The 25,280-nt window shown below is 38.6% G+C and overlaps 1 protein-coding gene across 2 annotated transcripts in view; it reads left to right on the top strand.

Annotated features, from left to right (window-relative positions):
• Positions 1 to 25,280, top strand: part of phka1a (phosphorylase kinase, alpha 1a (muscle)) — a 95,020-nt gene that overhangs the window by 785 nt on the left and 68,955 nt on the right. For both annotated transcript variants that reach the window (XM_052021063.1, XM_052021062.1), the window contains exons 2-8: positions 11,354 to 11,512; positions 12,825 to 12,872; positions 13,991 to 14,160; positions 16,419 to 16,501; positions 19,373 to 19,453; positions 22,393 to 22,491; positions 24,916 to 25,062. In XM_052021063.1, coding sequence (XP_051877023.1) covers positions 14,148 to 14,160; positions 16,419 to 16,501; positions 19,373 to 19,453; positions 22,393 to 22,491; positions 24,916 to 25,062 — 423 coding nt within the window. In that variant the 5' untranslated portion in view covers positions 11,354 to 11,512; positions 12,825 to 12,872; positions 13,991 to 14,147. The remainder of the gene's footprint in view (positions 1 to 11,353; positions 11,513 to 12,824; positions 12,873 to 13,990; positions 14,161 to 16,418; positions 16,502 to 19,372; positions 19,454 to 22,392; positions 22,492 to 24,915; positions 25,063 to 25,280) is intronic.

Below are 25,280 nucleotides of genomic sequence, written 5' to 3'. Positions count from 1 at the left end.
GGCAATGTTAGCAAATCTTCTGCACTGGTGACAGTTTACAAAGTGCCGTGTTTTAGGAGATACAAGTGGTATGCAAAAGTTTGGGCACCCCTGGTCAAAATTTCTGTTACTGTGAACAGCTAAGTGAGTAAAAGATGACCTGATTTCCAAAAGGCATAAAGTTAAAAATGACACATTTCTTTAATATTTTAAGCGAGATTACTTTTTTATTTCCATCTTTTACAGTTTCAAAATAACAAAAAAGGAAAAAGGCCCAAAGCAAAAGTTTGGGCACCCTGCATGGTCAGTACTTAGTAACACCCCCTTTGGCAAGTATCACAGCTTGTAAACACTTTCTGTAGTCAGCTAAGAGTCTTTCAATTCTTGTTTGGGGGATTTTCGCCCATTCTTCCTTGCAAAAGGCTTCTAGTTCTGTGAGATTCTTAGGCCGTCCTGCATGCAATGCTCTTTTGAGGTCTATCCACAGATTTTCAATGATTTTTATGTCGTGGGACTGTGAGGGCCATGGCAAAACCTTCAGCTTGTGCCTCTTGAGGTAGTCCATTGTGGATTTTGAGGTGTTTAGGATCGTTATCCTGTTGTAGAAGCCATCCTCTTTTCATCTTCAGCTTTTTTTTACAGATGGTGTGATATTTGCTTCCAGAATTTGCTGGTATTTAATTGAATTCATTCTTCCTTCTACCAGTGAAATGTTCCCCGTGCCACTGGCTGCAACACAAGCCTAAAGCATGTTCGATCCACCCCCGTGCTTAACAGTTGGAGAGGTGTTCTTTTCATGAAATTCTGCACCTTTTTTTTCTCCAAACTCTCCTGTGTCCTCGCCACAAAATTCAGTGTCAGAAGTCTGCAAAGGAACGTCCAAACAAGCCTGATGCATTTTGGAAACAAGTCCTGTGGACTGATGAAGTTAAAATAGAACTTTTCGGCTGCAATGAGCAAAGGTATGTTTGGAGAAAAAAGGGTGCAGAATTTCATGAAAAGAACACCTCTCCAACTGTTAAGCACAGGGGTGGGTCGATCATGCTTTGGGCTTGTGTTGCAGCCAGTGTTACAGAGAACATTTCACTGGTAGAGGGAAGAATGAATTCAATTAAATACCAGAAAATTCTGGAAGCAAACATCACACCATCTGTTTAAAAAAAAGCTGAAGATGAAAAGAGGATGGCTTCTACAACAGGATAACAATCCTAAACACACCTCAAAATCCACAATGGACTACCTCAAGGGGCACAAGCTGAAGGTTTTTCCATGACCTTCACAGTCCCCCGACCTAAAAATCATTGAAAATCTGTGGATAGACCTCAAAAGAGCGGTGCATGCAAGATGGCCCAAGAATCTCACAGAACTAGAAGCCTTTTGCAAGGAAGAATGGGCAGAAATCCCTCAAACAAGAATTTAAAGACTCTTAGCTGGCTACAGAAAATGTGTACAAGCTGTGATATTTGCCAAAGGGGGTGTTACTAAGTACTGACCATGCAGGGTGCCCAAACTTTTGCTTTGGGTCCTTTTCCTTTTTTGTTATTTTGAAACTGTAAAAGATGGAAATGAAAAAAGTAATCTTGCTTAAAATACTGAAGAAATGTGTCATCTTTAACTTTATGCCTTTTGGAAATCAGGTCATCTTTTACTCACTTAGCTATTCACAGTAACAGAAATTTTGACCAGGGGTGCCCAAACTCTTGCATGCCACTGTATTGTAATTATTGTTCATCTTCGTGAGACGTTAAGGGTCAAACATATAGAGTAAGACTGAAGCCATAGGCAAGTTGGGGTTCTATCACATTCAGAACATTTGTATTTTATGTGGTGCTACTGGATTCATCAAAGTTTGTTCAGACTTCAGTGTCTGGATTAGACATAGAAAATGCTGGAAGTATTCAGGAGTTCAGGCAGCATTTGTGGAGAGAGAGTTAATGTTTCAAGCCAATGATTTTTCATCAGAGCTAGAAAGGGTTAGAAATAAGCATGAATTAAGTTGCAAAGGAGGGGAGAGATGGCAAGAATGTCAGTGACAGGATGGAGATCAAGAGAAACAAGGCTTGCTCTGCAGAAGAATGTTAGGAGGAGATGATTGAAAATAGAGGAAAGAGCAAAAGAGAAAAGTTGCTGGGACTGTGAGATACAAAATATTGCAGATGCTGGAAATCAAGTGAAACACAATGTTAGGTCAGGCAGCACCTGTGGAAAGAGAAAATGGAGTTAATATTATAGGTTGATTACCTTGCATCAGAACTGACCTGTTCTGATACAAACTGGAAAGGCTGGTAATCTGAAATAGTTGAATTTAATGTGAAGTTCTGAGGTCTGTGACGTGCCTGGTGGGAGGATGAAATGCTGTTTTGCAAGCTTATATTGGAAAACTGTTAGCGGCAAAAGACAGATCATTGTGGGAAGTAAAACAAGAATTAAAGTGAAGAGCAACTGAAACTTAGGGCACCTTTCAGACTGAACAGAGGTGTTCTCAAAAGTGCTCATCCAATCTGCATTTAGTTTCTCCATTGTAGAAGAGATCAATTCATCAGCAATGAAATGCAGTTCACTAAGTTGGAAAAAAAAATGCAAGTGATTTGATGCTTCTCCTGGGAGGAGCATTTGGATCTCTGAATGGTGGGAAGAGAAGAAATAAGAGGACTGATGTTACTTTTCTGGTCTCATGGGAAGGGAATTGGGTGTTGGTGTAGATGGAACAGTAAACCAGGGAGCAGAGGAGATTACGGTCCTTTCAGAAGTCTGATAGGGAAAGAAAAATGCGTCTGGTGATGGCATCATGTTGAAGGTGATGGAAATTATAGAGAACAATCTGTTGAATGTGAATGTTGGGATGCAAAGTGAAGATGAGGGATAACCCATTCTTGTTTTAGCTGAAGAAGTGAGAATGAGAGCTGAAGAGTGGGAAATGGAACAGACATGATTGAGAGAACTCACCTTCCTTCATCTTCCAGCATTTCAAAGGGATTCTCTAGTTCACACTTCCATCTCCACCAACACTGGTTTCCCCCTTCTCGTTTCCTTCCCATGCAACTATAAATGCAACACTTTTACCTCTCCTCTTCCCATCGTCCAGGGACGCAGGTAAAACAGTGATTCACTGGTACCTCTTCCAATTTTGTTTACTGCATTTAGTACTTACAATGTGGTCTCCTCTACTTGGGACAAATCAAGCACCAATTAGTTGACCACTTTGCAAAACACATCTGTTCAGTCTGGAAAGGTGACCCTGAGTTTACAGTTGTCTGTCACCTTAATACTCCATCACACTCCCATTCTGACCTCTTTGTCTTTAGCTTCTGACACTGCTCCAGCAAAGCCCATTGTAAGGTCAAGGAACAGCATCTTATTTTCCAACCAGGCGTGATACAGTCCTCGGAATGTAACACTGAATTCAGCAATTACAGATTACCAGTCTTTCTGGCTTGTATTAGAACAGATCGTTTCTGATGCAAGCTAATCAATTTATAAGATTAATTCCAATTTTCGCTGTTCACAAACAGTAACTATTGTACTACACTGAGACCCAAGTGGGTGAATGAATAATTAATCTGTTTTGAAGGTGTCAGTTGAGGGAAGAATGGTAAGGGGATACAACAATAACTCACACATCAAGTTGTGTGAGCTGATGTTTAACTTGCCTGAGTACTAGCAGAATGGGCGGGGGCGTCAGTTTCATGTACAGTCTAAAGGAAGGTAACTGTAATCCATGTGTCAGACCAAACAAACTTGCCAGGTTATCACTGCGAAGGCTTTCAGAGCTAAAACTGATGCTACACTCACCCACAGAGCATGCCCATGTGCACTTAACATGGTTTGTTTTGGGGAGTATTAATCTAAACAGTCATTTAATTGTGAGTACTCTTTCCATTATGCACTATGCTCCCATTCTGAACCATTTGTCCATTTTTGCTGAAGGCACCTGTAATCTGTAAAGATGGGCCTAATCAGAGTGTTTCTCTAACTTGTAGCAACAGTACTCATTGGTTGTAAAGGTGGGAAGTATGAACTTGTTTAAAGTTGTCACTTGTGACCATTAGGTTATTGGGTGAGAGCTGACCCTGCAACACTGATCAGTTACATGATGAAGTAATAATAGATTTAATTAGAGACATGCCGGTATATTGGTTCCTGACATTTCATAGATCTTCAGTTTGATAACCATGTGGGAAAGCAGTTCTGCCTTGGAACATATCTGCGTACGTCATCTCTTTTCAGTAGATCTAAAGAAACAAACAATTATATAAGTTTCTTCTGACAATTCCAATTCTAAATTGATTTTTTTAGTTTTTTTGCTTCTGTTTCTCTTCTCCACTATTGATGATATTATGATAGCAATCACATCACTTTTTTTTCTTTTACTTTAGATCTGCTCTTGTATTCTCTAACCCCTTCTTCCCCCCCACCTTATAGTTGTCCCGGAGTTGCCAGCTACAATGTGATTCCATTACCAGTCACATCTTCCCCTCTGTTGTGAGAAGAGGTTCTTTCAGGTCTTAAAGGCAGAGGGCTTCAGACACAATGCTTTGTACCTTAAAAAGGAGAATCTTATTTACAAAGACAAATGCGGGGACAGAATGGATGGGAACGGATGCACATTCACACACTCTCAAGCAGGAGATCACGAATGTGAAGGGAATTGCAATGGGTGAGGTGTGCGTGCGCACACACACAATAACTGGTTACAAATGATCAAGGAATAAACAATACAATGTTTGAACACCCTGATTCTGGAGAAACATTGGCTCTTTGGTCTTAGGACTTCTTAACTAACTGCCCTGAAGTAGTGCACAGCTTACCTCAATGTCCTCGGAGAGACGGAGAGGGAGAGGGAACCAAACATGCAGCACTGTTATATTGCTGGAGGGCTGGGTGGTCCAGCAAGGACAAAGGTGTTTAAACGGGCCAATGGTTAGGTGTGCCCAGGAACAAAGGTGCTCGCAACGACCAATCCAGGTGGTCCAGCAAGGACAAAGGTGCTTACCTAATGGTCAGGGTGGAGCCAGACCTTGATTGACAGTGGTGTCGCTTTCGGCCATGTGCTCAATGGTGTCATCCCAGCCAGAGGGGTCAGTGTTGTCACAGTCACATGACAGCCATGACCTCTCACACCACACCCTGTTCTCCTGTTTCTCCTTTCTGCAGGGACCACTCTCTTCCAAGTGAGGCAGAGGTTCACCTGCACCTCTTCCAACCTAGTCTAATGCATTTGGTGCTCACAAGGCAGCCTCCTCCACATTGGTGAAATCAAGCATACATTCGGGGACCACTTTGCAGAACACGTGCTCTGTCTACAATGGCCTTCAGGACCTTCTTTGTTTCATGATATTTTAACTCTCCTTCCCACTCCCAATCCAACCTGTTTGTCCTTGTCCTTCTCCGCTGTTACAGAGAGGCCACATGCAAACTGGAAAAACATCTCATTTTTCACTTGGGGTAATGTACAAGCTAATGGTATGAACATTGAATTTTCCATTATCAGGTAACCCACACCCCCGGTGTTCTCCTTGTACATACAGTCACCTGTCCACCTAGATTTGCTTTCCCTTTGTTCACCTTCCCCATCCTCTTCCCCCACCTGGTTCCATCTGTCCATCATCCCCTCCCCACCTTGTTCCACATCACCTGCCAGCCTCTATCCCAACCCCCTCCACCCTCATCCTGCTGTATATGGGCAATATTTCCTCTTCCCTCTCAGTACTGATGCAGGGTCTCGACCTGAAGCACTGAGACACCTTTTGCCTGCACAGATGCTGCTTGACCTGCTAAGTTCTTGCAGGATTCTGTTTTTTTTGTTTCAGATTCCAGCATTTACAGACTCTTTTGTCTTCATACACCTGCAATGTTCCCTCTCGCCAGATGTCATGTTTCTGGGAGAGAAGTAAACCAGTTCAAAATCCTGAGGCTGATTTAGGGAAAATGGGAAATTCTACTACCTCCCCTTAAGGTGATTAAAATAAATTTGGATGATAAACATGCCCAGTATTCCATCTATTCAAATTTTCAGCATCTGCATCATTTTGTATTTTGCCTTTCTTGCTGTGTTCAGTGAAATACTTATAAAAAGAAACTCGTCCAACTCACTGTTAAACTATACAGCAGATCTGCAATTGTTACATAGTACAGAACCAATGCAAAGGGCAATAACCTTTATGCATCTAACCCAGCACTGTGCTTAAAAACCCTTTATGCATTTACCCTTTTATTTTCTTATCTCTAACAACATGTAATTGCCTCAATTTTCAAGTGAACTGTTCTGTGAACAGCAGTTGTGTCATTTTAAGTTTAAGTTTTTGAATATATTACAGATTAACTTCTGTCCTGCAGCTTTTCCCACAACCCCATATGCAATCAGTATTCAAATTTTGTTCTCACTTTTGTTGTTTGTAGGTACTGTTAATATCTTAATGTAAATTAGATGATTGAATAAACATAGTGAATAATTTTGAAGGCTTGTTATTGGTAGTTATTCTGCTGGGATGTAAATGATGTTGAGCTTTACTGTTTAATTTGCCTTTACGTGGCTGGGCATGGGAAAATGACAATAAATCTGCTTGTTGCACAACAATTTTAGGACCTTATGGCTCACAAATGAAAGGTGTGTGTAAAACCTACTTTCTTTATCTAGCCCTATAATAACTGCCTGGTGATAAATATATTCTACCAGAATACAAATATTAGCAATACAATTATTATTGTATTGATTCCATTATTAAAGCATTTTCCTGTAACATAATGTGCAGTGAACTAACATCCAATGGATATCCTTTCAGTTCAAATAATTCCATAGATTATTACATCACTATAGTTGACGTACAATTCATTATGTAAAGCAACACCCTCCACAGGATTTCAATGCTGTAGATACAAGGTTATTCTATAGATAGAAGATTAAGCACACTTCGGGAAAGCATTGCTGGGTCCAGATAATTCTGGCAAATGAAGCTTTACTTACACCTTCTGCCTCTGTATATCTTTCTATCTGTAATTAATTTAAACCCTTATTTTGAGGGAGTTTTGTTAAAAATGAATGTTTCAATTATAAAGTTAGAATTTTGCCATAATGTGCACATTTGTGGCCGCTTTTGTGTTCTGTGATGTGCGTTTGAGTTTGAGTGGAAAGTTGAGGAAAAACATACTTTCAAACTATCACAATCAGGGCTGTAACTTACTTTTGGTGGATCACTGATTGCTCTCAAAATATAAAAAAAACACCAGTCCAGGATGGCAGCCAGTGCACTGAAAAGAGCATTGTGGTTGGCTTCAGTATCTCCGGATGAGAAGGAGGGAGGGAGAACAGTGTTATTTCAGACTTCCTGCTACTGATCGATAGCAGGAAATTGAAACCATAAGTAGATGCTGGCTTATTGCAAATAAAATAAGATGTTCCACACTCATGCACAGTTTAGATAAGGTAAGTGCTTGGACATTGAAATGATATTCAAGAATGTGAAGAACAAGGACATAGTAAGATTAGAATTTTTTTTCGAAATACAGGTGCCACCTCTCAGCAATAAGTCAAAGATGTTACATCAGGTTTTGTGCATATGCTGGTGGCATTCAGTCCACTTTCCAAATAGACATTCATTTATCTCAGATTTGTCTAACATTATCTTGTATCCCAATAATGGATGAACAAATATGTGCAATGAAAAAACTCTCCATAAGCTATTGCCATTTTTCCTCCACCAAAACAACACACCTGTTTGGCCACAATTCCCATCTCATGTAGTTGCTTGTTGCTGTGCTAGATGCTTTGGCACCGTAGTTTTGTCTCTGAAACAAAGACACATTTATATCCATATACCCTCTCTGTCTCTGGTACTGTCCATTTCCACCTCGTATGCCCAGTTCTATCCCTGCTTCAGGTTATCTGTTGCCAAAGCATTCATCTTTGATTCTGTTACCTCCAGTCTTGACTATTCCAATGTGATTCTGGGCACCTTTTACTCTACATAGACTTGAGCTCATCCAAGGGTCTAGCATTCATATCTTAATATTTTTAATATTTTTCATTCACCTATGGCATCTTTGCTTCGTCCTTTATATTGAGTCTCACTCACAATCACAAAATTTATTTTCAAGTTTCTTTATGCCCTTGCACCTGTTCCCACCTCTCCTGCCTTTTCTACCCCTACAAACTTGCTTTTTGCTTCTTAGATTCTGGTCTTCATGATTCTGGTTTTAATTACTTCAGTTTTGGTGGCTGTGCTGATGTCAGTTTTTTTGTTTAATAGTATTCCTGCTGGAGGGATTTCTTTGATCATTGGAGATAAAGTGTACTGAGGAGGGATGGCGGGGCCAGAGAGTTGTGGTGAGAAAGCAATTCAAGGTTGAGGTTAACTGTGCACAGATTGTGAAAGCATTTAAAACCATGTGGCCTTTCCAGCAGACCCTTTTGAACTGTGGCATTTAGTCTATTAAGAGAGGCAATATAGACTAATGGCACAGTTCTAAAGTGTACCGAGCATTTCTGGGAACAGAATGATCTGGGTGAACGTGTACATAAATCCTTGAAAATAGCAGGTTGAGAGAGTAAAGTATTTGGGATTCCGGGATTTGTAAATAGAGGCATGGAGCACAAAAATAGGAAAGCGATCCCTACAAAGCACTGGTTAAGTTACAAATGGAGTATTGTCTGGATATGATTACTGAACTTTAGAAGGGCCCAGAGGGTAAGGGAAGATCTACAAGAATGGTTTGAGGGTTGATGGATTCGAGTTACAAGGTCAGAGTGGTGAAGCTGGGGATGTTGTCATTGGAGCAAAGAATGTTGAGAGGTGAGTTGGGAGAGAGATATAAGATTACTGGTTCAGATAGAGTAAATAAAGAGAAGCTGTTCCCATTAGCTGATAGTTTAAGGATTAGAGGGGCACATCCAAAATTCTGGTTAAAAAAAATACAAAAGGGATGTGAGGAACAACATTTTTATTCAGTGAGTAGTTCAGATTTGGAATTCACTGCTTGTAATGGTGCTGGAATCATAATCAATTAGCACCTTCAAAAAAAGTTGGATAGGCACATGAGAGTGAACAATTTGCAAAGTTATGGGGAAAGAGAAGGGAAATGGGACTGACAGGATTACTCTTATAGAAGCCGGCATAGACTTAATGGGCAAAATGGTCTCATCCTGTCCTGTAATAATTATTTAATTTTATTGCCAGCCTTTTCAATGTTCTCCTGCCAAGACTCAATTGTATATCATTTTGGTGAGCAAACAGTGGGTATATGTAATGTAATGATAAGCTCTTTAACTTGTAATTTTAGCACTATGTGACCTATTTGTGTGTCTCAATCAATTGATTGAGGTTTCCCAATACTTTCAGTAGTTCCCTAAATAAATTACTTGGTTGTTACTCATTTCATTATATGTTTGTGGAATTTTTGTGTCACGGCAAATTTTTGAGGTTATTGGGTTGTATTAAATACTGTAGCATAAAAACATCTGAAAAACCTAAGGAGAGAGTAAACACTAATACTGCAGCAAGTTTCAACACTAATGAAGTAAATTTTGTAGACAGGGATGTGTGTCCAAGTTATCTCCCAAATTTATAAAATTCCTGACAGGAGATTATTTGGCAAATGATATCTGTGTCAGTCAAAAAAGAGATATCTGGCTTAATTCCACTTTCAATGCTTGATCTGTTGTCCTTCAGGCCACAGATCGTTAAGCATATACCCAAGTACTTCTTAAGATGTTATTTAAATTGCGATTTCTGCATCTATCTCCCTTTTAAGGCAATAAGTTTCAGACACACACTGGGTGAAAGACACTTGTTTATGATCATTCTGTACATTACTATAAACATATGCCCTGCTTTTGTTAGAAGTAGATCCTTCCTATATATTCACGGACCTCAGAATTTAGTACAGCTCAATGAATTCTCCCCTCAGCTGCTTCTGATGCAAAAAAAAACAGTCCTAGTTTATCCCATCTTTCCATGTATCTATAATTTTCCAGTCCTAGTAACATCTGTTTCCTCTGCACACTCTCGAGTGGAATTGCATCTCTCCTGTAAAGCAGTGGCCAAAACTATATGCCATATTCAAATTATGCCCTAACTCGTGTTGTAGACAGTTCTAGGATAAGTTCCCTGCTCTTATATTTTATACTTCAGTTAATGAAAATAAATCCTGAAGTCTTTTTAACCACCTTACTCACCTCTCTTGCCTCCATTAAGGATCTGTGGAGCTACACCATGGTCCTTTCATTTCTTCACACCATTCAATATCCTCCCAATTATTACATATACCTTTACATAGCTGCAACTCCCCTGAAATGCATTACCTCACATTCTTCTGAGTTAAATTCCATTTATCATTTTCTGGCTTATCTAACCAGGCCAACTATGGCTCCCTTTTGTCTAAAGCTTTTCTCCTCATTCTCAGTCATATGGCCAAATCTTGTAGCATCTGCATACTACTTTATCATGCACCTTGTGTTTAAGTTTAAATCAATATATATTACTTAAAACTATGTACTGTGAAGTGAGCCCTGTGAAATCCCTCTGGTAATAGCCTTCCTGCTACAACTCCCCTATTCTCTGCCCCCACCCCTCAAAAATTACCTTTGGCTTCCAGCTACTGAGACAGTTTTGGACCTAATATATCATTCTTCTGTGGGATTTTACTTGGCCAGTGTGGTATGTGAGGCCTTGCTTAAAAATCCACTTGCTGACTACGTCAGATGCACTGCCCTTATTGACCCTCTTTTAGCCCATCAAAAAATTAAATCAAGTTTGTCAAATGTAAACTTCTCTTTATGACCCCTGCTAATTGCTCTTGCTTAACTTATGCCTTTCTAAATGAAAGTTCATTCTGTCCCTTAGAATTGTTACTAGTAATATGCCCACCACTAAATCTAAAAACTACCTGCCCTGTCATTACTCACTTTATCCCTTTTTCTCTTTTTAAACAGTGGTACAATGTTTGCTGTCCTTCATTCCTTTGACAACCCCTCTGTTGCCAGATAATAGATCTGGTGATTGATCTACTTGATATTTCCTCTTATTCTGTTATCCCATCCAATGTTCCACACTTGTCCTCCTTAAGTACAATACTAATGTCTTTTGTGAGGATGTATTCAAAATATTCCTTAAGAATCTTATCAACTAGCTTTATCTCCATACATAGGTTACTGTTTTGGTCCCTAAAATATCTTATTCTGGGTTGTACATTTTCTCTACATATCATTATAAAATGCCTGGATTTTCTTTAACTTTATTTGCCAAAGTATTTTCCTATCCTCTCATTGCTTTCCTAATTTCACTTTTGACTTTGTTCCTATACTTACTATATTCTTATTGTTAACTGATATGGAAATATTTACTTGTTGCTTAAAGCTTATTCTTAATCATCTCTCTAGAATTCTGTAACAGGATTACTGCCTGCTAGTGTTGATCAGCACCATGCCTGGGTGCGTGATAACGTATATAGCATCCTAGCAGTCTGGGGTCTAGGAATGGCCTATCGCAAAAATGCTGACCGCGATGAAGATAAAGCAAAAGCTTATGAGCTCGAGCAGGTGAGTAGCTGCACATAACTAGCCATTCTTTTTACAATAAGGGGGAAATGTTCTTCATAACATGTAAATTTGTTTCGTTTTTCTGCTTTTACTGGCAGTATCAAATGAGTATAAGAAATGAACATTGAACGATAGATTTATTATCTGGTCAAGTACAAAATCTAGTAGGATTTTAGTAGGATTCCTACTCGATTTTGTACTTGACCAGATAATAAATCTATTGTTCAATATTCATTTCTTCTATGTTGGTACAGAACCATTTTTTTTGCACAATGGAATGGAATCCATTCTCTTTTTATTGCCACAGCCCAATCCTCCTCCACTGAAGTATGCTTGTGATCTCTTTCATTTAGGCTACTCTTGAATGTGAGCTGGTTACTCTGGACATTTCCTTATGTTAATCTTGCAAAATGTGGTTTTTTTTCAGCAGTATACTGTAATTGAGTTTTAACCAATTCTGTGTCAGCCTGTCCAATGAGTATTGTGGAGAGGAGGAGCTTCCTGCTAGTGCTGGGTCTTGGCATCATATAAGTAGAAGAATTATACAATGTGGATAGGGTGGCTGAAATATGCCAGTTCAGTGGCTCTGGAACAGTATTGATGAAGTTATGATGAAATTGCATAGTGATATTGGGATGCTATAATTGGCTTGGAATTTCTGAGATAGTAATAGTGCTTGGAAAATCAGCCAAGATTCGTCCTGATGAATATCCTGTGGATTTGTGTGAATAAAAATGAGGTCCAGATTTGCCTCAGTCTCTCTGAATAAACTGTTCATGGTCCAGGTCCACATAAAAAATGGTTGCTTGAATGGTTTTCAGAATCTTCTTTCAAGCACCCACAATGGGGAGTTAATGGGGGAAGACTGGGGTAGGATATATCATTACAGTAATGTACAGCCTCCACACCCCTCACCCCCCACTCAACCATGTCAATATCTTGCTTTGTTCCGGTGGGACTTGTTTACATAAAAGAATTCTCCAACTTTACATTATTTATGATATAATACAATGTTGAGAAAAACAAGCTTTGGTTAGTTAAACATTTATGAAACATTTTGAAATTATTTTAACTGCATCTATGTAGTTAGAATTTCAAGTTCAGTTTATTTTCTTAATATGTTTGCAGTGCAAATGTTCTATTTTACTGGACCTACTGAGAGATTGTAACTTAATCTCTGAACAGTTTGAAAATGTCATGTGAAAGCTAAGGTTGGCACAGCAATGCCAGAAAAGATCTACTGGAGGGTCATGGCCTGGTAGGAATTGCTGACTGCATATTAATGTGTACTGGTTTTTATTTCATCTTACAGAGTGTTGTGAAACTGATGCGTGGATTGCTACATTGCATGATGAAACAGGTACAAAATAATTCCAGGTTTCACATCATATCCTTTGCTTGTAAAGTAATTAGTCACAGTTAGCACTTTGAACTATTCCACGACACTTGATCTTGCAGCATATCTGGACTACATTTTTTAAAAAAGAGGAGATCTCAAGTTTCTCACCCCATAAACATATTTTGAATATTTAATCCTTGTCTGCATCCTTTAAAAATATTTTTACTGAGGTTTTATATGTCCTCTTTAAAACCAAAGCAGTAGGTATAAATTTAACACTGAATCCTGATCTGGGATTTGTTAATTCTTTATTCTCAGTTTGGAGAAATACTTGTGGAGTGACTAGAAGTAAGACATATTGTGACCTGGAGAATGAACAAGTGGAATATATATTTTGTGATTGTGTTGAGGGTACAACAGCCTTTTGGTACCTTGCCTAGGATGTCTCTCATCTTGGCTAAGTTTATCTAGAAGATGCACAGACCTTTTAGCTGTGGGAGATGTTGCAGTTGGTTTGTCCTTGCCTGATGTTAGTGTGCACCTTTCCTGGGAGTCATTGGATAGTCATCAAGAGCAGGTCTATCTGAATTCTTCCTCCCTCCGAAAACCTGCAAAACAGGAAGCTAATTCTATGAGTTCAGTTGCTGCATGTTGCAGTCTATCATGAGGCATTTCACTGCATATGAGCTTTTGGCTGCCAATGAAAAATGTGAGATCAATGTGTCAGATATACTTTATGCAGGCTGTCCCTGGTAATGAACAGGTTCTGTTTTTACAGACATCCTTAAATCTATTCTCTTCATAAGTTGGAAAGTACAGAAAAATCACTCTATATGATAACCAACCTCCACAGTATTGTAATGAATGGCATCAAAACACATAAGTCTGATAAAAAAATAAACTATTACTAAATGTAGAGCAAGAGAGGAAACTAGTTCTGCCATTCATAGGAGCGAACTTTGAAGTTAATAATATTGTGGCGGCTCGATTGTATGTCTGGGTGTCCCTAAGTCGAGTGTTCTTAACCCAGGAATGACCTGTAAAATGTTGATCATTTGAGAGGTGTCAGCATAGTGTATTAAGATTGTATAATACTGTGTTTTGCCATTGCTGATAATACTATTCTTTTATAAATGTAGATAAATAAAGTTGAAAAAATTCAAGCAGACCCTAAGCACAAAAGATGCACTTCACGCAAAATATAATAACATAACATGTGATACGGTGGTTGACGATGATAAATGGGGTCACTTGCAGATTGATGCCACCTCCCTTTACCTGCTTTATCTTGCACAAATGACTGCATCAGGTAAGGAGCTCTGAAATTTCTCCTAAACATAGGCATACCAGTTGATAATTTCAAATTACTGATAGTTCTCATACACAAATGCTGATAATTGTATTTGCCAGTAATTTGTAGAACTAATTCTTTGATATCACAAGTGCATACATTTCAAATAGCAAACTTTAATTAGCTTTGAGTTCTAATTTGGATATTCCCACGTTTCATTTATTCTTGATGATTGTTTACTTTGATTCATAATTGTGAGCGTCTGGTAATTACACATTATCATTGAACCCATTTCCTGATGTAGAACCTGCTTTAATACTTTAAAGGGGTGATGTTCCCTTGTTGAATGGGCCTCATAATCTCAAACATAAATGTAGCCATTGCAGACCTTTGTGATTTGCTTTTATTCAAAGTGGGCCAGAAATTAGCATTTTCAGTGCTCGTTTCTCAGCTGATACTCTAACTACTAGAGCCCAATATATGTGATTGAAAGTGTATGCTCTTTTCTGACTGGATATATGCTGCCTGCTATATTATGTAAAATCAGGTCAGGAACTCATTATCCAAGACCGAAGTAGGTGCAAGGCCCTTTTATGCACATGGTTGTACATCAATAACAAAAAGAATAACTCACCACCACCTTCACCAGACCCCCTCCTACCTACATCTGCGTACTCTTGGATTGTAACTATTCCTGTGCTATTCTATTTGAACTATCTCCATGAATCCTGGAGTTGCTTGTATCAACAGCACTGGACCTCAAGCCCTGCATGTACTGCCCCTTTTCTCCATCCCGAAACAAAAAAAATGATGGAAACACTCAGCAGGTCAGGCAGCATCTTTGGAAGGAGGAATAAAGTTATAGACCAAGTGAATCTACAAATTCCTTGTCAGAAAAACACAGAAGAGGTTATGAACAATCTGAGCCCAAATTTCTTGGTTTCAATTGTGCTATTACATCAGGTACCTTTGGCAGAATCTCGGGGATTGTTATCATTCTTACATTGAATGATCTCTTTAGACAAATCAGTGGCACAGCTGCACATATTCTTTGAATATGATTCATTCTGCCTTCTACTGACAATGTTGATAGATTTTGATTTTCTATTCATAAAACATCTAGGAAGGAACAGATGAAGTTGCTACATTAGGGGAACTTCACCTCAGCGTTAGAATCCCTTTAATTACTTTTAAAACCTAATTTAAAAAAAAAGATTTAATCCTTTTCTAGAACTGTGGTAATAAGTACTTAATATTGAAAGCTCTAGTACCTTGCAGTTTTTTAACCTTTTGCATAGTTCTGTGCCCAACAACTTGTATATTACAAGTTGATGTTTTGTAAATTTACACACTGCAAAGTTTCCAAGAACTACTTTTGTGTAATTTCTTCGTTTAATTGTGTCTGACATGATTCCACTGTGCCTTCTTGGTGATTCCATTGATACCAAAAAGAGACAATGTCATAGTGCTATATTTTATGTAATAACAGTTTGAAATTCTCCCTTTGTCTCCCTTATTACTATCCAGTATTGAGCACATATTATTCATAGCTAAGCCTCTACTTCAACACATTAAAATAGTGGACGTAAAGGCATTGTTCTTTTCATCTCTTATATTTCCCTGTATTAATTCCAAATAGCCAAGAATTCAGTGACATGGACAATCAGACTGATCCCTACTGTGGAGCAAGTTCATTCACTTTCAGTGGTTTGATTTGCAGCACCACCATAGTCCTAGTATTACAGAGCCTGCAATTTGCCTCATGTCTAACTCTGTGTAATGACATGTTTAATTTATAACATTTAAATAGTTTTGAATGATTGCAATCTTTTAGTATATTTGTTAGATTTTGAGTTAACATAGAACACTACAGCACAGTACAGGCCCTTTGGCCCACAATGTTGTGCTGACATTTTATCCTGCTCTAAGATCTATCTAACCCTTCCCTCCCACGTAGCTCCCCATTTCTCTATCATTCATGTGTCTGATGTATAATTTGATGTATAACCTTTGCCATCACTGATATCCAGTCGTATCATGGCAAATTTGTTCAAGTAATGTCACTACTGCATGGTAGAATTTAGGAATTTGATCTCCAAAGTACCAGTAAAAATTCTATATTCCACATTAGAGAGATTTACAATTAATTACTGTAAATTTGAATTTCTTGATGATTCTATTGATACTAAAAAAAAGACTATGTGTTCTACATTTTATGTAATGAGAATTTTATGGAATTAAAGGCTTTAATAATGGCTATTTTCTTCTCCCCCCAGGGCTTCATATAATTTTTACTTTGGATGAAGTGAATTTTATACAGAACCTTGTATTTTATATTGAAGTAGCCTACAAAGTTGCAGTGAGTATCCAGATATCCTGACCCTTCTATTTTCATTTTGCACCTTTTGTTGGAAGAAATATTGTGGTTTGTTCTGTGTGAAAATAAATTGAATTTCTTACTGGTACAGTTGTATCATTAAAGGCAGCCTGTTTTACCCATTAGTACTGAATATTTTGGTCATTTTCTTACCACATGCTGCACTGGCTTCCTTTCACCATTGGTTTGTCTAAAAACTCAGTGCAGGTTTGGTAAGAACATTCTGAGCAGCTTTTTCCTGCTGCTTCCATATGCATGCTTTTGTGGAATCTTGTTGCAAGATGGCAAGGCATATTGCTGTATGGTTGTGTGCATTATGTCAAAATTAAATGATTAACTACATGACTTGTTTTCTGCGCATATCTCAACTGTTTGGGTGAGATATCAAGTGGAGCCAGGCTGTTTGCAGAGTGAGTGACAACATTCAATATGTGAAGAATTATAAAACTTTTGATATCCTCCTTAAGTCTGCAGGGAGAGGACTTTAAAAAAAATGCAAGGCAGTATTCCTTCAACAATCAATTAAGCAAACTGTAACATTGGGACACTGATATTTTTGCAGCTTGATTTAGTGTATTATTAATACTTGAGCCAGTAGATTTGAATATTCCTGTTTTGGTATGTTCTGAGATAAACTGATCCCAGCCATGGTAGTGCTTATGCACTACAGATGACCTCATCTGTTAGATGAAATGGTCTAAATAATTTTCTCTATCAGCACAGTAAGTTCAGTGCTTCTTGAAATTTGTGACTTGTTCTCTTTTTAATTCATGTGTTAAATATAGATGTCACAGGCAAGGGCAGGCTTTAAATGCCCATGAGAATGTGAAGTTGAGGTACTGCTGTTAACGCCTGTAGTTGCTTGAGTGAAGGTACTATCATAAGTGCTGTTCAATAGTAAATTTCATCATTTTGCCTAGCAACAATGAAGGATCATGAATGGCATGAAGGAAAACTTGTTGTGATGACCCTTGTAGCAGCCTTATTATCCTTGCATGTCAAAGTTCCTGGGTTGGGAAAACTGTTGAAGAAGCCTTAGTGGTTGCTGTAGTGCATCTTGTAAATATACATAGAGCAGAACATGGTACACTAGTGGTGAAGGGAATGTGTATTAAAAATGGTAGATGATGCGTAAAGCAAGTAGGATGCTTTGTTGAGAATAGTGTTAAGCTACTGCACTGTTATCACACTCATCCAGGCAAGTGTAGGTATCCTATTACACATCTATGTCACCGTAGCTGGTGGAAATGCTTTAGGAAATAAGGAGGTGAATTGCTTACAAGAAGTATGTTGTAAGCACCAATACTTATGAAGTTTTGGTGAAGGAAGTGCTGTATAATATGACAGAGACAGTTAAAACACTTTTTTGATATTGCACATCGCCCATTGTTTAGCATGAAGCCTTAATGCTGTACAGGTCTTTCTGCATATTGCAATGAACTTAGGAGTTGTGAATTATCTTAGGAGTTGTGAATGAAATTGAACATTGTGCCATCATCACTGGAACTTGAGCTGTTTCAATGATTACCTTTATTTCAAGCTTACAAAGACTGAATCTAGGACAGTGCCCTCGGGAATTCCTACAGCTATGCTGGAGTTGAAGTGACTCCACTTTGAGGGCAGTTTTCACCCTAGTTCTTATTAGCTTGAATTTTACTAGGGTCCTTGATGCCTGATGTGAAGGATTCTCATTCTAACCTAAGCCCTCAAATTCAGGCCTTTGTGCCCATCTTTGGAGCAAGACTGAAACTGAGATCTTTAGCACTGATGTCGTTTATTATTTTAGTGAAAATTGAGATAAACAATTGGCTAGTTTGGATATATCCTGCTTTTTGTGGGTAGGTCATACCTCGGTGCTATTCCACATTACCGTGTAGATGTCAGTGTTACAGCTATGCTGGACAATTTGGCGAGAAGCACAGCTATTTCTGGGGTACAAGTCTTCAGCAATACAACTGGGATGTTAGGTTTCATTGATATTACCTGGAGTGAATTGAAATGGTTGAAGGTTTTCTTTAGTGTTGCTGACAACCCATTGGAAAAGACCCAGATGGATCAACTACATTGCGCCAGAGGCAAGTAGGTGATACACAATGGATAAAAAATGGTAGCAGTGCTCATTGTAGTTATTGCATCTCTCTGTCTTTCACATCCCTGAGATACAAATAATATATTTTGGTTCCTTACCTTATTTGTCTGGAGAGAGTCTTTGATTTAGTAGCATTGCCATTTCTGACCCAGGAAACTTCGGTCTGAAATCCCATTTCAGAGACTGGCTGCAACTTGTTGCTAACTTCCAGTGGCCTTAACATCGATTTCTCTAAGTTCTGGTAACCCTCCCACCCCTCCACCAACTTTGTCTTCCCTCATTCCTGTGGCCCCCTCACCCCTTCTTTTTTCCCTTCCCCCACCATCATGACCTGCCATCTATTCCCAACCTCCTTTCCATGGTCTATTACTGGATTCCTCCTCCTTCAGCCCTTTGCCTCTTCTACCTATCACCTCTCAGGTTCTTGCATCACTCCCCCCACCCACCTACCTTCCCCTCCCTCACCTGGACTCGCCTATCACCTGCCAGCCTATGCTCCTCCCCCTCCCCAACCTTCTTATTCTGGCCTCTGTTCTCTTCCTCTACAGTCCTGATGAAGGGTCTTGACCCAAAACGTCGACTGTTTATTTCCTTCCATAGATACTGCCTGACCTGCTGAGTTCCTCCAGCCTTTTGTGTGTGTTGCTTCCAGATTCCAGCATCTGCAGAATCTCTTGTATCTCCAACTTGTTGCACTTGTCCAGGCTGTCTTTAGTAGCTTCTTCCATATGCTGCATACATTCTGTTGTTTTCTTTTGTGACAGGACTATGGGGATGTGGAACGTGGTGACAAGACTAACAGAGGAATTCCAGAGCTCAATGCCAGTTCTGTAGGTATGGCCAAAGTAAGTATTAAATTATGGTTAATGCAGTTTTATAATTGTGGAGAGGCAAAGTGATGGAATTGGACAACTCAGAGTGTTTGCATCTCTCTTTTGGGACCCGGGCTTGTGGAATGGAAATCTCCTTTCTGTCAGCTGCACGGAATTGGGAAACAGCAGCAACTCGCGTTTATACAGCAATTGTCAGGATAACAAAACATCTGAATAGGATTGACCAGAACATATTTCTTCCACTGAAACACCAAATACAGAACAATGATGAAAACTTGGTCAAAGTAATAAGTTTTAAGGAGCTTCTTAATCAAGAAGAGAAATAATATGGAGGGAATTCCAGAGCTTAAGGCCAAGGTGGCTGAAGATATGGTTGTCAATGCTAGAGAATGGTGGAAGAGGGTTAGAACTGGAAGATGCATTGAAGAAAGTGTAACCAGTATTGCAAAAAAGTGTGACCCATACGCATGTACAGTCATCCAGCCATAGAGTTATACAGCACTGAAATGGGTTCCTTGGCCCATCATGTCCATGCTGATCTCTTTGCCCATCTACACTGATCCCATTTGCCAGCCTTGGATCCATATCCTTCTATGCCTTGCCTATTTTTGTGCCTTTTAAACATACAATAAATGACTTTTAAACATAGTGATTGTATCTGATTCCATCACCTCCTCTGGCAGCGAATTCCAGATGCCATCTACTCACTGAGCTTTTAAAAAAAAAAACTTTCTACTTAAGTCTGCTTTCGCCCTCGTTGCCAGGGTCCACACATAGACTATTCTTTTGGTTCCTAAGGGGATCCACTTTTTTCCTGGCTACCTTCTTGCTCTTGATATACTTATGGAATGCCTTGAGATTCTACTTGATCTTAATTGCCAAAGATATTTCATGGCCCCTTTTGCCCTCCTAATTTTTTTCTTGTTCTTTCCTACACACTCTATATTCTGAAGACACTCCCTCGATTCCAGTTGCCTATACCTGCCATGTGCTTTCTGTGTTTTTCCTAATCAAACCTTCAATAATCTTTGTCATTACAAGGTTCCCTAATCTTGCAATCTTTGCCTTTCACCCTTACTGGAACTCTTTCTGACTCTTTTAAAATAGTCCCACTTGTCAGCTGTCAGTTTACCTGCAAACAACTGCTTGCAATTTATGTCCTCTCTTATGATAATGAAACTAGCCTTTCCCCAATTTAACTTGCAGACTAACCTTATCCCTTTCCATATCTACCTTGAAGCCCCACAGAATTATGGTCACTGTTCCCAGTGTGCTTCCCCACTGACGTTTCCATCTCCTGCCCCACTTCATTTCCTAAAACAAGGTCAACTACAGCTCCATCTCTAGTAGGACTATATATGTATTGTCTCGTAAAACCTTTTGGATCCACTTGATAATCCTGCCCCATCTAAACCCCTTGCACTAAGGGCAATTCCAGTCAATAATCAGAAAGTTAAAATCCCCTACTACTATGATCCTATTGGTCTTGCACCTTTCTGCGATTTGCTTGCATGTCTGTTCCCCTGATTCCTGCTGACTGTTGGGAGGCCTACAGTATAACCCCAGCAAAGTGCTCACCCTCTCTTATTCCTAAATTCTACCCATATGGCCTCATTGGCCAATTTCTCCAGGATATCTTCTTTGAGTACTGCTATTATATTCTCCCTAATCAGAGTGCGACTCTCCTTATGCATCCTCTTCTGTCATGCCTGAAACTTCTATACCCCAGAGCATTAAGTTTTCAGTCCTACCCTTACCTCAGCCATGTTTCTGTGATTGCAATAATATCATAATGTCTATAATTCCATATGTCAATGTCCTTGTGATGAATTGATCATTCAATCATTAAACGGCAAGATATTGAGCAATGCTCCTCTTAATCTACTCAGCGTATTAAGCCATGACGAGTATGCAATATCCACCATGAAAATCTATGAGCGATGTACTTTTCACTCTTTGTGCACAAACTTAACTACCCAATTTCAAGAGGTTGGCAAATGTTCTCTTTCATTATCCTAATTGCCTCAGTGCAGTAATGAACAATCACAAATGATGAGGAAGCCCAACCAACCCCTCCAAATAGTTTTGAACCTTTCTCTTCTCCAGCTTCACTCAAGTCTTGGTAAGTCCTATTTAAAATGACCAAATTCTGCTGTACTCAGTTGATCATCTTACCTGTCTGGATGGTATTAATATTGGGATCTCTCTTTTCCTTAACTGCTCCCAGCCATCACGATGTGTTTATTTTACTCTGCAAAGCAAATACGGCACCAGAGGTACAGGACTGTTTCATTATAGAGCTGCATTACAAACCCATCAATTGAAACTTTTATGTTAAAGAATGCTTTCTCATCATTTTATTGTTCCTTTCCTTGTTTCATTTCCTCCATGATCATAATATGTCATCCATCACTATTACATTATGTAGTTAATATGTTTAAGCAATATATATACCTCCATCTTTTAGCTATACTCTGTCAACTAATCCATGACTTGACATAGTACAGAATGGTGTATCCAAAACTCTACAGTGTGAATATAATAATCAACCCGCTCAATCTGTACTGTGAGATCCAAGTCCCTCCTTTGAATTAACCCTGCTTCTGCTGAAGAGATTCAAGTTATCTAAATCGGAAAGAGGGATGTCCCTACAAATCACTGGCATCCATTTATTCTGTTATCTATTATGTGTTGAGATTACAGCATTGAAATTTACCCAAGTCTTGTTCAGAAAATCCAGTTTACTTGGGGATAAAGTCTCAGATTTTTTTCTCCTGAGTTTATATTAAGTAAAAGTAGCTTTAATTCATCAAAAGAGTTTCTGTGTATCACAAGTGGAAAAAGGATGAAATTCCATTCCAGTGTAGAAATACAAATGTTCCCTAGGATATTTCTAAAAATTACAGTTTAAGCACTGTTCTGAAATAAAACCCTTTTTATTTTAAACACAGGCAGCTCTGGAAGCACTTGATGAACTGAACCTCTTTGGTGCTAATGGAGGTCCCAGATCAGTCATTCATGTCATGGCTGATGAAGTGCAGCTTTGCCAAGTAAGAGCTGTAGAAAGGTTATTCGATTTAACATGTGTTGTTGCTAACCTATACTTTGTTAAAATGTGATGTATTGAGCGGATTGTAATTAGTATCAAGGGATACAGATTTAACTATTATTATTTAGAGTTCGACACCTAGTGTTTTTGGAGTGTAAAGATATCCACATCTCTCTAAACATTTATTTTCCTATTCTTAAAACAAAACACTTACAAAAAAAATTGATTAAATAAATTGCCTTAAGAATTGTGTATGGTTTCTCTACACCATACAGTATAGCCTAGAAATAAATACTGCTACCTTTTTGGAAAAGATGATGGTTCCACATTTGGCTTCAATGATTTCATTTTCTCTGTTTTTTTTTGCCCTTTTCACTAAGGGCACTAAGCACTTCAGTGGGCCTTTGAATGTCTTTGACTTTTGGAACAACTTCTTCATCATCTTCATATAGTGGCTTCCTCCATGATTGAAAATCTAATTTTAGAGTACCAATATAAAGTAAGAGATTACAGTTCCTGAAAGCAATGCACAACCTGGGTTCTTGTGCTAACAAATACACAAATAATTTCCATTTTCTAGGTTGTTGGAACACTGAAGATGTGACTGGCATCAAGTATGTCAACATCGTTCCTTGTTCCAAATTTTACTTTCTTTCTCCTTTTGCTATTCAATATTTAGAACATTTTTGTTTTCCTTTCAATAAAACACTGATTCTCTGATCAAAGCATTGTGCTGATATAAAATTGAATATTTTTAAAACTTTACTTCCCCTTATGCAGTGGATTTTTTTTGATTAAGGTGTTACTTCTATTGCTTCCCACCTACTGGAGTTTTACTTTCATTGATATTTACACCAAAAAAACATTTCCAAGTACTATTAAGATCTATTTTGCCATAGAAATCTTTTCTGAAAGGGAAAGCGATGTTTGTGCTAAGTTGGGCAGGTAAGGAAGTGAAATGAAGTTCAGTCAAGAATCATGCACTTTTTTTCTTGCTTTGTAGTTGTTGCACAAAATGTATTTCATGTGGATCAGAAATTAGGATATTTTCTGTTGCAGTTGTTGTGATAAGTAACATGCTTCAACTGTTTTATCCATTTACTTATTGTGAGATGTGCCGAAGAAGATCTCAGTAAAATATGATAAAATATAAACCTCTGCATATGCCTTAATTTTAGGAATACATTACTATATTACAAAATGCACTTCATAAACTGTGGGGATGGTGGGCAGGGAGAGGTACACTTCTGATAAATTCTGTGTCAGTACAATGTAGTATGGTGCTTATAGCTTTCAACTTGCGGTAGTTTTCACAGTACTCAGATTCACTGTAACAAATTAGTCAGGCATAAGTGTTGTAATTACTCTCTGCTTTCCACCTTGTTTAGTATAAAACCCACTTGCAATTTTACAGGACCTTCATTATAGCAAAATATACTAGCTTTTTCATTGTAGACTTAAGGGAATTCCAGACCTTGGGGCCCAAACATCTGAAGGCACTGTTGCTAATTGTGGAATGATTACATTAAGGGATTATCAACAGGATGGAATAGGAGGAGCAGTGAAATCTGAGGATTGTAGCATTCTGTGAGGTTATAGAGATTGGGGGAAACCATGGAAGGATTTAAAGCTGGGCATGAGGTTTAAATTTAAATAAAGCATTGCTGGATTGTAAGTTTACATGGGTGAAGAATGAATGGGATTTTGTACAAGTTAATGTGTGAATACAAGAGTTTTGGATGTTCCAGTTAACAGATGGTGGAAGGTGAAGGCTTGACAGGAGTAGATTGGAACCGTTGCACTTAGGGCATCAAAAGTATGTATAAGTATTCTGGCAGCAGGTGAGCTGAGGCAGTGAAGGTCCATGCTATGGGGATGGAATCAGGCAATCTTGATGATGGAGCACAGATTGTGAACAGTGAGGAGAGGGATGGAGTTGGTGAGGATCAGAGATGATGGCTTTGATCTTCCCAGTTTAGAGTTGAAGGAGTTTTTGAAGGTAAACCGTGGCCACAGCTGGCGAGATGAGAATAGAACCAGGCCAGTGTAATAGCAGTTGGCTCTGACTGAGGAGAATGGTGTGGTCAATCATGTTGAAGGCTGCAGACACATTGACAAGGATGAGGAAGAAATAACAACATGATCACAGTCATAGAATAGAATGCTATTTATGACTTTGATAAAGGTTGTGGCAGAAATCTGGTACAAGCAGGTGTTATTAAGATGTATAATGTTTTTAGCTTCACTGTTATGTGCTGTATTACATTGAGTTTGTTTTATTATAACCAATGGATAAAGGCTAGAATATATGCACTGTAGTGGAACCAAGTTAACAATAGGAAATTGCAGGATTAGTCTCAGTATTCAAACAGATTCATTCTTATTAAGCAGATTTTCATCTGCAACATATTATGCTTTATTCCAGTTTATCCTGCAGTCAATGTTGCCAAGAGCATCAACATCTAAAGAGATTGATGCTGGTCTCCTGTCAGTTATCTCTTACCCAGCTTTTGCAGTGGAAGATGTTGAACTTATTGAGTTAACTAAGCAAGAGATCATCACAAAGCTACAAGTAAGTCCTTTCTCCAACTTGCATTTTTCTCCTGTTTAGAGTCACTTGTAATGAAGTTCAATTCTATACACAATAACAGTTCTTTGTTACCATTCCATTTAGCCATCCTTAATAGCCTTTTGTGGTCTATCTGAATGCATTTTGATAAGAGATTTGTTGTGCCACTTTCACTACCCTAGCTCAAAAGCACTGACTGGGCATAAATTAGAGACTATTGA

The sequence above is a fragment of the Pristis pectinata genome, chromosome 8, assembly GCF_009764475.1.
Source record: "Pristis pectinata isolate sPriPec2 chromosome 8, sPriPec2.1.pri, whole genome shotgun sequence".
Classification (NCBI taxonomy): domain Eukaryota; kingdom Metazoa; phylum Chordata; class Chondrichthyes; order Rhinopristiformes; family Pristidae; genus Pristis; species Pristis pectinata.
Note: the sequence above shows the minus strand (reverse complement) of the source record. Positions and strands in the feature narration are given on the sequence as shown.